General features: G+C 35.0%; 1 protein-coding gene across 1 annotated transcript in view; it reads left to right on the top strand.

Moving 5' to 3' along the window:
• The window catches only part of MTDH (metadherin), a 113,755-nt gene extending 103,279 nt beyond the window's left edge, over nucleotides 1-10,476 (top strand). Inside the window, exons 9-13 of the mRNA XM_009891922.1 lie at nucleotides 764-888; nucleotides 1,455-1,574; nucleotides 3,975-4,094; nucleotides 8,065-8,221; nucleotides 9,782-10,476. Of these exons, the coding sequence (XP_009890224.1) occupies nucleotides 764-888; nucleotides 1,455-1,574; nucleotides 3,975-4,094; nucleotides 8,065-8,221; nucleotides 9,782-9,852 (593 nt within the window). The 3' untranslated portion in view covers nucleotides 9,853-10,476. The remainder of the gene's footprint in view (nucleotides 1-763; nucleotides 889-1,454; nucleotides 1,575-3,974; nucleotides 4,095-8,064; nucleotides 8,222-9,781) is intronic.
• The last annotated feature ends 2,028 nt before the right edge of the window (nucleotides 10,477-12,504 follow it).

Genomic DNA, 12,504 nt, shown 5'->3' with positions numbered 1-12,504 from the left:
TGCCTTTTCTCCTCCAATTTGGCATAGATTGAGGGTGAGAATTATTTGTGATGTTAATATAAGTGTGAAATGAAAGATGATCTTTTACAAAGTGTTCTGTTTTAAAATCGGCTTGCTGTAACTTTCTGCTAAACAGACAGTCTAAGGCTTAGCTCTTCCCTTCAGATACTTTTATTTTTTATAGAACTGATCCTTTAAATCTATCATTCCTGTGTGACAACATAAATATGTGCCATCATAAAAGAACGATATCAAAATAGAGTAGAGACTTAGAGTCTTAGAAAAAATGTTACTAAAAAAGTCAGTGTTACAAGATGACTTTTGGCTCAGTAAGATTTGCACTTTCAGATATATCACTTGTAAAGGATTCTTACTAGGGTAAGAGTGATCAGTGTTACAGTTCATCTTAATTTTTTTCACAAAATAGTAGGAAGGTTTAAGATAGAGGACAACTCTTAAAGTTGTGCCTTGTCACAAAGTCTAGAAAATGTATCTCAAAGTGCTTTAATTGCTTCTAGCTAGCTGCTGCTGTGACTGGTTTATAATCTGATTGCTCTGTAAAATAACTGTCTTACTCATTGCTTACGAAAGTCTTCCACCTACCATTAAAATCTTTAAATTTTTCAGAAATACAGGAAATTAATATTTATATCTTGATATCAAGAAGTGGGTTTATGCATAGATATTTTTTTTTCATTTTTAAACTGTCAAAGAGCACCTTAAACTAAGGAGACATTCCTGAAAATCTTTTTAATCTTTGCAGATGGACTTTCTTCAGCTGATCCCACCTCTGATTGGAATGCACCAGCAGAAGAGTGGGGAAACTGGGTAGATGAAGAAAAAGTTGCTTCTGTTCCTCAACCTGAAGAGATATCTGATGTTCAGAAGGTAAAAGGTGATATTTAGTCCTTAGCTCTAAGACTTTGCCCTTACCACTGCTGTTTCTTAAAGTAATTTAAGGGTGATGATAAAGGTAATCTCTCAACTCTTTTACACTGATAAGAGTAGCACAGCTGTGTTTAATGTGTACACAGAGCAGGAAAATGCTGACTGTTACTATTGAGAAAAGAAGAAGCCACTTAGCTCCATGTCAAATCTTAGGGTCTCGCCATAATGTAAGGATTATCTCATCATTGTAGACTAAGAGAGGATTTAGATCTGTTTTCGTAAATACTTCTTAACACTATTTAATTTTCTGTATGAAAAACAACATTTCTGTGCCACCAGTACATGGTGCTCTGTTGCCTTTTTCATTCCCATCTCCTGTACCTGTATTACCAGATAGCATGTAAAGAATGTGGTCTTCCGAAAATGAGCTGAACAGATAAGATTGTGTTCATTTATACTTTTATATACGATTAAATTCCTTACGGCTGTTACGTTCTTGTTTAGTCTATAGAAGGCATGTTTCATTGTCATCTTAAATGCTAAATACCTTATATTTCTGTATGAAGCCTTCAGATAATGAACGAGAAAAAGCAGAGCCAATTCTTCAGAGTTCTGCAAGTGGCAAATCCAAGAAGAAGAAGAAGAAAAAGAAGAAGCAGGGTGAAGAAACTAACTCTCCTGCACAGGTAATAGAACAAAATCTGGATAGTCAGAAAGGCAATTGTGAAGAATTCACAAAATCACCTTACTTTGTGTGTTAGTATCTTAAACAAAAATTATTTTGGGGAAATAATTTTCTTTATGATATTAGATTGTTTCTCTAGAGTTAAAGTAATACTTCTCTTACTAGTATTTCCTTTAATTTGAATTATTCCATGTTTGATGTGTGAATCAACATAGCTTTGATGGATTTATGGAAAGCTTGAAATATGCGGAAAATATTCATCCTGAATTTTTTATTTTCTATCAAATCAGGATTCTGTACTATAGGGGTGCTTCCAGGAGGAAGCACGGGAAGCCTTCTCCTGTCCTTTGAAAGACAGCTGCCTTGGGGGGACATAGCTAGCTAGGAGAACAGGGAAAATTGAAGTTTTCTCTTAGGCTGTCTTAAAGGACAGTCCTACGAGAACATAGTGGTTTTCTGAAGTGGTGTCATAGTTTGATTTATGTGAAAAGTTAAGTATCAATGCCTCAACTTAATAGGTGGAGGTACTCTCTGAGTCAGATTTGAATGAGATAGATAGTATTTGCAAACTGAGGATGGTCGGAGTTTTGTTACTTAAATAGCTTTTGAAGAATTACATTGAAACAGATTTGTTGTAAAAATAGCAAAAGCAGATTGCACTTCACTTGGCAACTGAATCATGTTTGGATAGATGAAAACAAGTACTTTCCTAATGGGAAAAAGCTTTTAATAGCTGATGATCAGAATACATCCTGCTTCTGCTTGTAGTGACAGCCATTCATGATTTACATTCTTTACAAAATGTTCAGTTGAATCTGACTGGGTGAATTGGAGAGAGGGGGAAAGCATTACTTCAGTCATTCTTGCTTTGGATTTGCTTTTTATGATTATCATGTTTTCAGTCTGAGATTTTATTAAAACAATTTAAAAAGATTGAATTCAGATTACATAGAATTATAGTTGTCTGTGGTGAGGTGGATGCTTGTGTCAGTTTGCAGTGTTTCTTTTGAGGCAAATTCAAACTGAGGGTACTAGGACTGCAGCTTTTTTGTAATTGAAATCTGTCATGTTCTAGTATCTGCAATGACTATAAGTCTAAGTCAAGATTAATAGGTTATGGTCAACAGGTGTCTGCAGATGTCTTTGCATGGATCTTATGGTCGGGGAGTGCATTCTGAAATTATTTTATTTTCCATTGCCTGTGAGCTGCCTTTTACGTTGTGTATGTTGAGTGGAATCCTACTGTCCATATTAGCATAATCAGATTCATTTATTCTGCACATTGGTCTCCAGCCATTCTGATTTTGTTACCTTTTCTTTCAGTCCATCAGTCTGAGATCAACAGTTTAAAGATGATAATTTCTCTGCATTAAATTTTTATGGAAAATTAGGGGGTGTTGCTTGATAGGAGCAGACAGAACTGCTAATACATCACAGATAAGTTATCCTTATTGTAGCAGTTTAGTAATTTAACTTGCTGATCCTAATTCAAACTCAATTAAAATTTGTGTATTTATCTTCTGAAAATCGAACGTGTTCATTTAAGCATTGTCATCTTTCTCATTGATTGTACTTAAACGCTAAACTCAAAGAATATGAATGTGAACACTTGTCAAGGCAATGGAAGCTACCTTCAGAGCTAGATAAGACAATATATATTCTTTCCTGTCAGGAATTAACACACTTAGACAGTGACTGTGTTTTCACAAGGTTCCAGGGAGAGTAAGTGGAAGGAGCAGTGTTTCAAGAGGTATTTCCAGCTTAAAACCAGAGGCTTGTGTTCTGTTTTCAGCCACAAGATTCTTCTGGTGCTATAGACAAATGTAACTACTCTAATTCCTTGTGCAAAATGTAAACTTTCCACCATTAGAGTGTTTAAGGAGTAAAGGTTGAGACTCTTGGATACTTAAGATATGTTTTCAGTTTCCGTACCGAGAGGTTTGTCTTACAGGCATCATGGCAGACTAAATTGGATTGCAAAAATACTACTAAAGCTTAATATATGATAGAAAACTTTACAGGTTAATATGCAGAGCTTGCATTTTAAAACATTTTACGTGTAACAAAACACCGAATTGAGAGCAGTCAAGTCTCGTCGTGATATTTTTGCAACGTTTTTGGAGTAACTTCAGTTTAATTTCACATCCTTATAATTTCAGAGGACTGTGAAGTGGAGTTCATTCAGAGATCGGGATTTTTGTTAGCAAATTGCACGAAGAGTACTGCTTTCCAGGATTTAATGGGTTCTATGGGTATTTTTGTGTTATGTTCTATAAATTTTGAATGTTAGTGTAGGTTAATATTAGCTTGTACAAATTTTTTTTGGAAAGAGTCAGAACTTTCATGCAAACACAGGCTCTTTTTCTTTCCCCTCCCACCTCCCCCCCGCCCCTTTTTGTAGGACACTGAAGAACTGGATAGAGAAGCTGGAGAGGAGTTTCAGGAGGATACCTCAAAAGTTCAACCACAGCAGGAAATAGCTTTTTCGCTGAAGACCATAAGTACTAGTGAACCAGCTAAGGTAGGGATACAAAACTTGGTTTATGTTACAATTTCTGATTTTGAACTGCTCAAAAGTTCATTGAAACATTAATTTGTGTAGGTAAGGTTACAGTAAGAAGACTGCTTCAAGCTGTATGCTTATGAATATACAGGTGATGGAGAAGCTGAATTTTAGATGTAGGTCAGTTAGGAGTTTTAAAAAGGATGTCTACTCTGAAAAGCAGTATCTTCTGAATCGGTTGTCACTTTCATGACACTCAAGTTACTTTCTTGTTTGAATACTCAAGCAATAGTTTAAAACTTTGAAATCTGGAAACCTAAGACCTAATAGGTCAGCGCAAGACTAATAGCGTATTTTACTGTTTCATTGCAACAGAATGAAGTGTTACTAACTTACTATACTCTGACTTAAATGCAGCCTAAATTTGATTTTTAATGGCTGTGCTGAGTTTAATGTTAATGACTGAACAAGAAAAGGTTTTATTTGAACCAATTCACAAACTGACTGTTTGCTTAAGCTCACAGTTGAAACAAATATTCTAGAGAATACAAACTCTCTTTAATCTTTCTCCAGCTAACAGCTTTTCTAGGTACTCTTATCCTACAAGCATCACTTTGTAGGAAGAAGTAAAGTATTTAATATTTCTAGTGGTATTTGGTTTGTGTTCCATAAAGTATGAACAATACCAGCGAGACAGCAGTTTGGTATTACAGAATATCTGTCAGAATACTGAGTTTTACTTCTTAATTGCTGAGCATTTGTTTTGTAAAGATAACAAGGTCTTAAGATTCAAGTGAAAATATTAGAATGGAATCTCTTATAAGAGGTTGCAGGTCACCAAAGTACAGAAAGTGGTTATTGAGAACATGTGCCTTGAAAAGCACATTCAGACATACTTTTAGCTTATTCTGAATATCCTACATCAAAGTAGAGCTTTTACTATAATTATTTAGTTTAGGTTCAGTTCAACCTTTATTCAAGGTTAGCAACAGCTACCTATTCTATCTGACCAGTGCAAAGTTGGTTTTTGTAGGTTTTTTTTTTTTGAACCTGTATCTGAAAAAAGACATCTGCCTATGTGTGCAAGTGGCTTTATTCCTGGCAGTGTGTGTTTTTTAAAAAACTTAAAAGCAAATACATGGGCTTGTGTTGGAGGCCATAGTTGAAAATGCATAGACAGAAAACTCATACTTGGATTGTGACATCACGGTGGGTTTTTTTGACGTCTAGAAAAAGGTGTACTGGTGCATCCCAAAAGGCTAACTCTTGCTGTTTAAAAATCTAAATTGATTTGAGAAATACTTTTCAGCTAAATGTAATAATTCTTTTCATCTGCAGTTAGATAGTTTATTTTTTTCCTCACAAGGTGTTGGCACTGCTAAAGTATCTGCCCAGTTTCAGCAGACTTTGCTCAATTGTTTAGTGTTTAAAACCATACCAAACTCTAAGTGATTCGATCGCATCAGCTCTGATGTAGACTTACACTGTGCGCTATTTTTTGAGTGCTCGAGTGCTACTGTAACTCTTGAACCTTAAATTCAATCTGCTCATATATGTGCCTGTATAGCTGTGTTGATGGCCATTTTGTGAAACAAGTCATAGTCTATATTAAACTTGGTGTGAAGGCAAAGGACAAACAAAACTATTAACAACATTCCCTGGAAGTTAGTGGGGCTTGATAAAGGACAATTTGTGAATTGTTGTGTCTGACAATGCAGATGGTCTTTCAGTCTTTCTCAAGTCTCCTTGCTATCAGATTTGGCTGTACTGTAATTTCACACATGCAAAGATGCCTTCTGATGTTGTTTGACTTGGCTGTTCCAAAAACTTTTAGAAACAGTCTGTGACTGATGTGTGAAATGAATGACTTAAGTTTCCAAGGTTGGTAATCTAGTCTTGAGCAAATGCTCCAGAACATGAGAACCAAATATGAGGAAAAATAAACTGATATTAGAGTACAAATAAGTTGTTATCCAGAATATCCTCATAAAGACTGGAAACAGCTGAATATTGAACACTTCAAATTTTTACCTGGTAATGATGTTTTTCCCCTATTATACATTGGGCTGTGTGGAAAACATTTGGCATTTTATCACAGGTTTTAAATGAAGAGACATCTTTGGAAATCCTTAATTTGTAACAGTTTCACAAGTCACTACTTCATTAATAAATCATAGAATTATGCATATAACTATTTATATTATCTGATAGGCTGTATTCATTGTTTCAGGTTTCCTTTCTGAACTCGTTTGTTAACGCAGAATATCCTAGCGAAGAGCAGTACCCAATTCTTAATGTTTGATATCATTATCCATTTCCCCTCATCCAAAATTCAGACAGAAGTATGGTATTTGGAAAAATATCCAGATAATGCTGTATGTAGCTGTATCATTACATTTGCAGTAATGCTGTGTGCTTTAATATTCAAGCTGTGGGCTGTTTGTTAGTCAGCCTGAGACAGCTGTATGCCATTTAAATCTTAATTGAGTTGCTTTACCCACAGGTGGAGTGACTCTGTCCTAACAAAACTATGGTACCAGTGACCTGAGTCAATTCCCTTGCAGAACTAGGAGCTTTAAGTCCTCCTTCTCTTTTAGAGGCCACATCCTTTTGTTAGAGTTCACGTATCTATGTAGCTGACGATTGCTAACCCTTAGACAACGTTGGAATTATCTAAGCGTGGAAATCCTGTAGGATGGGAGTTCATTTTATCAGCATGGTTGATAATAAAAAAATGTTCAAGATTATTATATTTTCAGTTGATTAAGATGAAATATTGCAATGATAGTTATGAAAAAACTTGATTCAGTTTATGTGTAAGGGCACACCAAACTCCTTTATTCATAAAAGGCTAGAGAACTGCTACCCTCTAAATTCATATGTTGGGTTTGTTTTTTTTTTTAATAATAGCTGTTTAACTTATTGCTCAGTATGGTATGATTTAAATGAAAAGTAAAAAAGTGTCTCCTTTTGCTCTTTTGTATGTTCTGACTAAATTTTTGAGATGCTTAAATTACAGTGATGGAAACAGTACAAATCGGTGACTATAGTGTAGGTTCAGTGTTATATCCACATCAAGGGCTGGATGTAAACTTCACTGTTTTGTTATGTCAATTCCAAGTCCTGTCTGTTGTGGTGCAACTACAGCCATGACTTTAATCACATCCTAAAGTTTGGGGCTTATTGCCTGACTGAGCACTGTTTGCTAATACACTTTTACTTGAATTCTTTTGTCATTAGGTCACCTACTGTGGGATCATATGGTTTTTCTGTTCTGACTTTCCTATTGGAATGTCAAAATGTTTTTTACATTTTGACTTCTGTTTTACTGTACTTTAATTTCAGTAAGTGCTACACAGTATGCTACAGTTACATCTTGTCTCTGTAGTGGGAACCTTCAAAATAGACAGGATAATTGGAAAATACTAGGAGTATCTTTTACTTGGCAGTTCTTCCTAAAATATTGTACACTGAAATACTTTTTGACTGCTCTCCCAAATATGTTATGCTAATATAAGCATACAGAGTATATTGACCAGTTGATAGGAATGGTTGCAAACGCTTTCTAAATACTAAAAGTTTTTATTTGATTTGAGTTGCATATTTGGACCTATACAGCTTGCCTGTTTGCCTTGCAACTAAATGCATATGTGTCGCTATCTTGCATCTCTTCTGAATATGTATTCTAGAATCTTTTTAGGATCTTAGTGATTTTTATATTGTTCTCCCTTTGCATGTCATGTATTTTAAGAAGAATTCGTGTAGTTTGTCTCTGCTTGTCTGCAACTAAGAGTTTTGGCACTAGATGGCAGTGAGAGTCTTGCAGCCTTGATTTAAAATTTTAAAGGATTTTAATATTGGCTAAATTTTTCAATGCCATCTTTCCATCAGCTGCTAAGTATACTGCCAAAATAACACTGTATGAGAATGTTTTTCTGTTGTATGATTTAATAAACTTTTGGAAATTTTTTTTCTGTTTTTCAAATAGCCTGAGGAGGCTCCTTCGCTTGCTGTTTCTACTGAGCCATCTGTAATTGTATCAGAGAGCGATTCTGACAAGATCGCTTCCCAAGTGCCACAGATGCTGCAAGAGACGGATGTTTCTAGTCCCAATATTAAGCAAAACAGTGTGCCTCCTCCACAGAGTAAGTATCTCAGTACAAGTCATTTGTCTGAATTCAGGACGTGCTTTTTTCCCTGTGGAGCATATATAGTCAGAACGCTTTGCCTTGAGGTTTGGGTTTAGAGTGCCATATCAGGTACTTAAGTATTTCATTTATATGTCTTGCCATATTGTAGCTTTCACTGAAGTACTTTGTCAAATGTGCTTTCACTATGAGGAAAAAACTGGCTTTGTATACTTGAATGACTGAAAATGTCTGTTGGCCTTGTCCAGTCCTTAACAGACATTTGGGCGTACTCTTCACCATCAGGACTGGAGCTGCATGCTGTGACTAAGTAGTTCTGCCAATACTGTTTCAAAGGTCTGCTTGCGAGTCTTCAGTGGAACAGATGGGTACTAACATAGCAGTTGACAGGGTGTTTAGCTACCAGAAATTTGGCGGGGGGGAAGCAATTCAGTTTTCAACCTACTGGGTTTTTTTTGACTTCTTAACTTTGCTCATTAACATCTTTTTCCATATGCTTCCACGAAATGTAGTAATTGTGCAGGAAACCAGTTGCTAATATGGGAGTAGTAAGGTACTGGATGATAAACTTTTGTAGCCTAACAGCACATACATTGGGCTGAACTGCAGGTATATTGCTTTTTAAAAATATGCTGTGCCCAGACATGTCAAACGTATCCTCTGTTGTACTCAGCAAAAGTGCTTATACTGAAGTACTTGCCCAGTAACATGGAAAAATTAGAAGGGAAGTCAGGATGTGAAAGGCATTGCTTAAAAAAAAAAGTTGTTTGAATTAGACTTTCTAATGAGATTGATAAATACTGACATTTCCTAAGAAGTTTCTGGCTAAGTGTTGAAGTACTCAATCAGTTTTTAATGACTGCAGAAGAAACTAGACGATTTCATGGTATTAGTCTGCACAAATTGGCTTCTTGGTTTTGAATATATTAAACAATATTAAACAATATTAAACAATAGAATCTTTCAAGTCAATGTGTCAACTCGGAACTTTCTGTTCTGGTTCTAAAATATGAAAGCTTTTGTGACTGATTCATGCCTCAGCAATTGAAAGAATACCTCTTATGTTCAGTATATAAAATATTTCACCTGATTTACCACTTTTGGCAGCCAGCATATTTTAAGGCTGTCTGTTCTAACAAAATAACATAGTGCTGTTTTATTTGATTATGGATTCCATGTAACCATGCCTTTATGTGGTTCACTATTTTTAAAAATACTCTTCTGACATGTCACTTATCAGATTACACTGGTTTTAACCACTAAATATAAAAGTGAATAATTAATGTCAATTGTGTACATGTATATTATTTCCAGTTAGCCAAAAAATAATAAAGAGCCTACTGTAAATAACACATTTATGAAATAATTGACCTTCATTGTGTATCACTCTTTGTGGTGCAAAAAAAGTAGGTTGAATAGAACTCTTCTTCAAAAATCATGCTACTTGATTGTTCTGAACTACTTCATAATAATACGGAGTGCACTATCCAAGATTTTAAAAGTCAGTTCTGTGTAAACTTTCTCAGTCCTAACACTGTAGTTATCTTTTGTTTTTAGCAAAGTCTGAAGAAAGCTGGGAATCCCCCAAACAAGTTAAAAAGAAGAAAAAAGCAAGAAGAGAAACGTGAACTTCTGGAGATGGACATGTGTTGCTGAATACTGTCATGAAGATTATGCTGTTTATGCAATAATTTGTGAACATGTACAGAATTTTATATAAATTGCAAACAATTTTTAAAAACAGAACTGCTGTGAACACAAACATCTTTAAAAAGGAATCAAAGGAAAGTAACTATGATCTAGCAAACAGAACATGCTACATTTGAAAGACATTCTGAAGAGTCTGTTTTTCCAACTTTTGGAGAGAGATCTTAATTAAAAAAAAAAAACAACTGGTTTTACAACACAGTGCCCTGTTTACAACAGATTATACTCTCATCTACAGCTGCGGAAAAAAAAGATTGGTTTCAAGGAAGGGTTTTTTGTAAAAACAATTGTCTGTACAATAGCGGGTGTTTCTTGCCTCTCTTGCAAGTGATGCATTGGAAGCACAGAATGTCAACCATATGAATTTGTTTCATGCCTAAATCAAAGTGCTTTGATTAAATACATAATCTGCCATATCTTTACAGCAAGTTGGTTAGCAAGCCTGCTAGCTATTACAGGAATCACAAGTGCAAATCATTAACCATTTGTACAGTCAGACCTTCATGGTTTATTATATGAAGTTAACACAATGAAACTGCTTTGGGTTAAAAGTTTGAGAATGTGATTTGAAACTTGAGTATGGTTCATGAAGTTATTTTTGATAATATCTATTACCTTACTTGAATTGTTGAAGATAACAGTATATTTTTAAGAATGCAGTAATGTGCATAAAATTGGTTTTCTCCGTTCCCTACAGTTTTTGATTGATTCAGGCTCCCATCTAAAGCTGTATCCTTTTGACTTTTAAACTTAAGGAATGAATTGAAATCAAATGTTCCCTTCCCTTAACACTTCTTAACTTACCGTACCCAATTCTGTTCTGCCATACCCAATTCTGTTCTGTCCTCTATTACTGAAACTCTGAAGAAAGCAAAACGAACTTCTTTCACTCACAAATTATTTGGGATTTCAAAGATCTGTTGGAGAACTGGAGTGTCTTCAGACAGCTTTAATTGACATTGTCAAGACCAGTTATCAGGAACACATTTTTTTACTGCCTTAACCTGTAGTATGTAGAATGTGTCTAGACTTCTGGACAGGAGTTAGTGTTTTTATATAAAAAAAATAAAAAATCATGCAAGTATAGCAGTTGTAAAATAAAGACCATTTCCCGCTTGAAACTGTTAATTAAAATGGTGTTTAAGATGTGTTGTCATTTTCAGGCACTGTGTTATTACATGGTATCAAACTGGCAGATGTGTTTGTGTCTGTAAGGTGCATGCTCAGCCATGTACACTGTAAATAGCCTTTACGAAAATTTGTTTGATAAGGACGGTAATTAACATCACCTGGTAAATTCAGTTAAAGAAGAGCCAAGATGTTTTTTTTTAATGATTGACTTCTGGTTTTGTGGCACAAACAGAATTGTTAACAGCTGTAACACGTGGTACTGATCAACAGCCTTGTACTGTCTTACTGTGCTTGACTGCAGTTCAGCAGCGTTGCAAGGCGAGACGAGTTAATGCAGGAAGCTGGTTTTAATTGTACTGAAAATGCACCTTGCTAATGGAGAGCTTTCCTAATAAATGGAAACTAACTTGCACAGGTATTAACCCCTGTATACCAGGAACATGTGACACTCTAAATTGATTTGTTAAAATAAATTGAGCAAATTGACAGTATTGATTTATTTACTGGGAGGGAGTAATGCCTGAGACTGATACCTGTCAAGATTCATGTAAAATAAATTTAGAACTGAAGTTCAGCTTTTCAAGGAGTATCTTAAGGCAAACACAAAAATAGGATATTACGAAATCGTGCAGAGTCCTTTGCATGTAAATAAAATTATAATTTTACTTGTCTTCTTCATAGTAAAGGTGAAAATACCCTTTGAATTCAGGTTTGTAATGTATGTCTGAAATGTCTGTTTCCAATCTGTATGTTGTGCTACGAGCCTCTTGTAGAAAATACAAAGATTTTATGTAATGAGTGAGACTGCCCCTGAAGGCTTTCACTGCATAAATTCTTTTATTTCCTCTTGAAGATAAAATTTGTGATATTTCTCGGTTAGTAAGCTCTAGCTCCTGAATAGCTTGTCATTCTGGAAAAAAGAACAAACAAAGTAGCTAACAACATAGGAGCCCTGCTAATTAACAGCTACTACTAAGCAGGATCATATAAATACATAGCCTTCCTTTCAAAATGTTGTTACCTATTTAGCAGCACCTCTTACTGTTTTCTTAATGTGCAGTTTCAACGTCTTACAAAGCAAAACTTGCTTTATTTGACATTCATTAAAGAGGTAGTAACTGTATAGCATATTGTCTATAAATAGAAACTTGGTTATCTATGTACTGTCATGTTTCTATGACTCAAGCAGTGGTTAGTCTTAATGATACACTGTATCCAGACTTTGGTACTTGGATAGAAAGCGAAAACACCATTTAAAGAAATGTAATCATTTTTTCTTTTTTCTTTTTTCTTTTTTTTTGTTGTTGAATGCATGGAATGGTTTCGTAAATCCAATATGTTGGGTTTTGCTAAATACTCTGGAATTATTTGTATGCGTAATTTAAACTTGTTGTGATGATGTGTAATTGGGTAGTCACGGCATATTTTTATTTCTTTTGTGG

Source organism: Charadrius vociferus, unplaced genomic scaffold (assembly GCF_000708025.1).
Source record: "Charadrius vociferus isolate BGI_N301 unplaced genomic scaffold, ASM70802v2 scaffold15, whole genome shotgun sequence".
Taxonomy (NCBI): Eukaryota; Metazoa; Chordata; class Aves; order Charadriiformes; family Charadriidae; genus Charadrius; species Charadrius vociferus.
The sequence above is the reverse complement of the archived record's forward strand: the minus strand, read 5'-3'. Positions and strand labels throughout refer to the sequence as shown.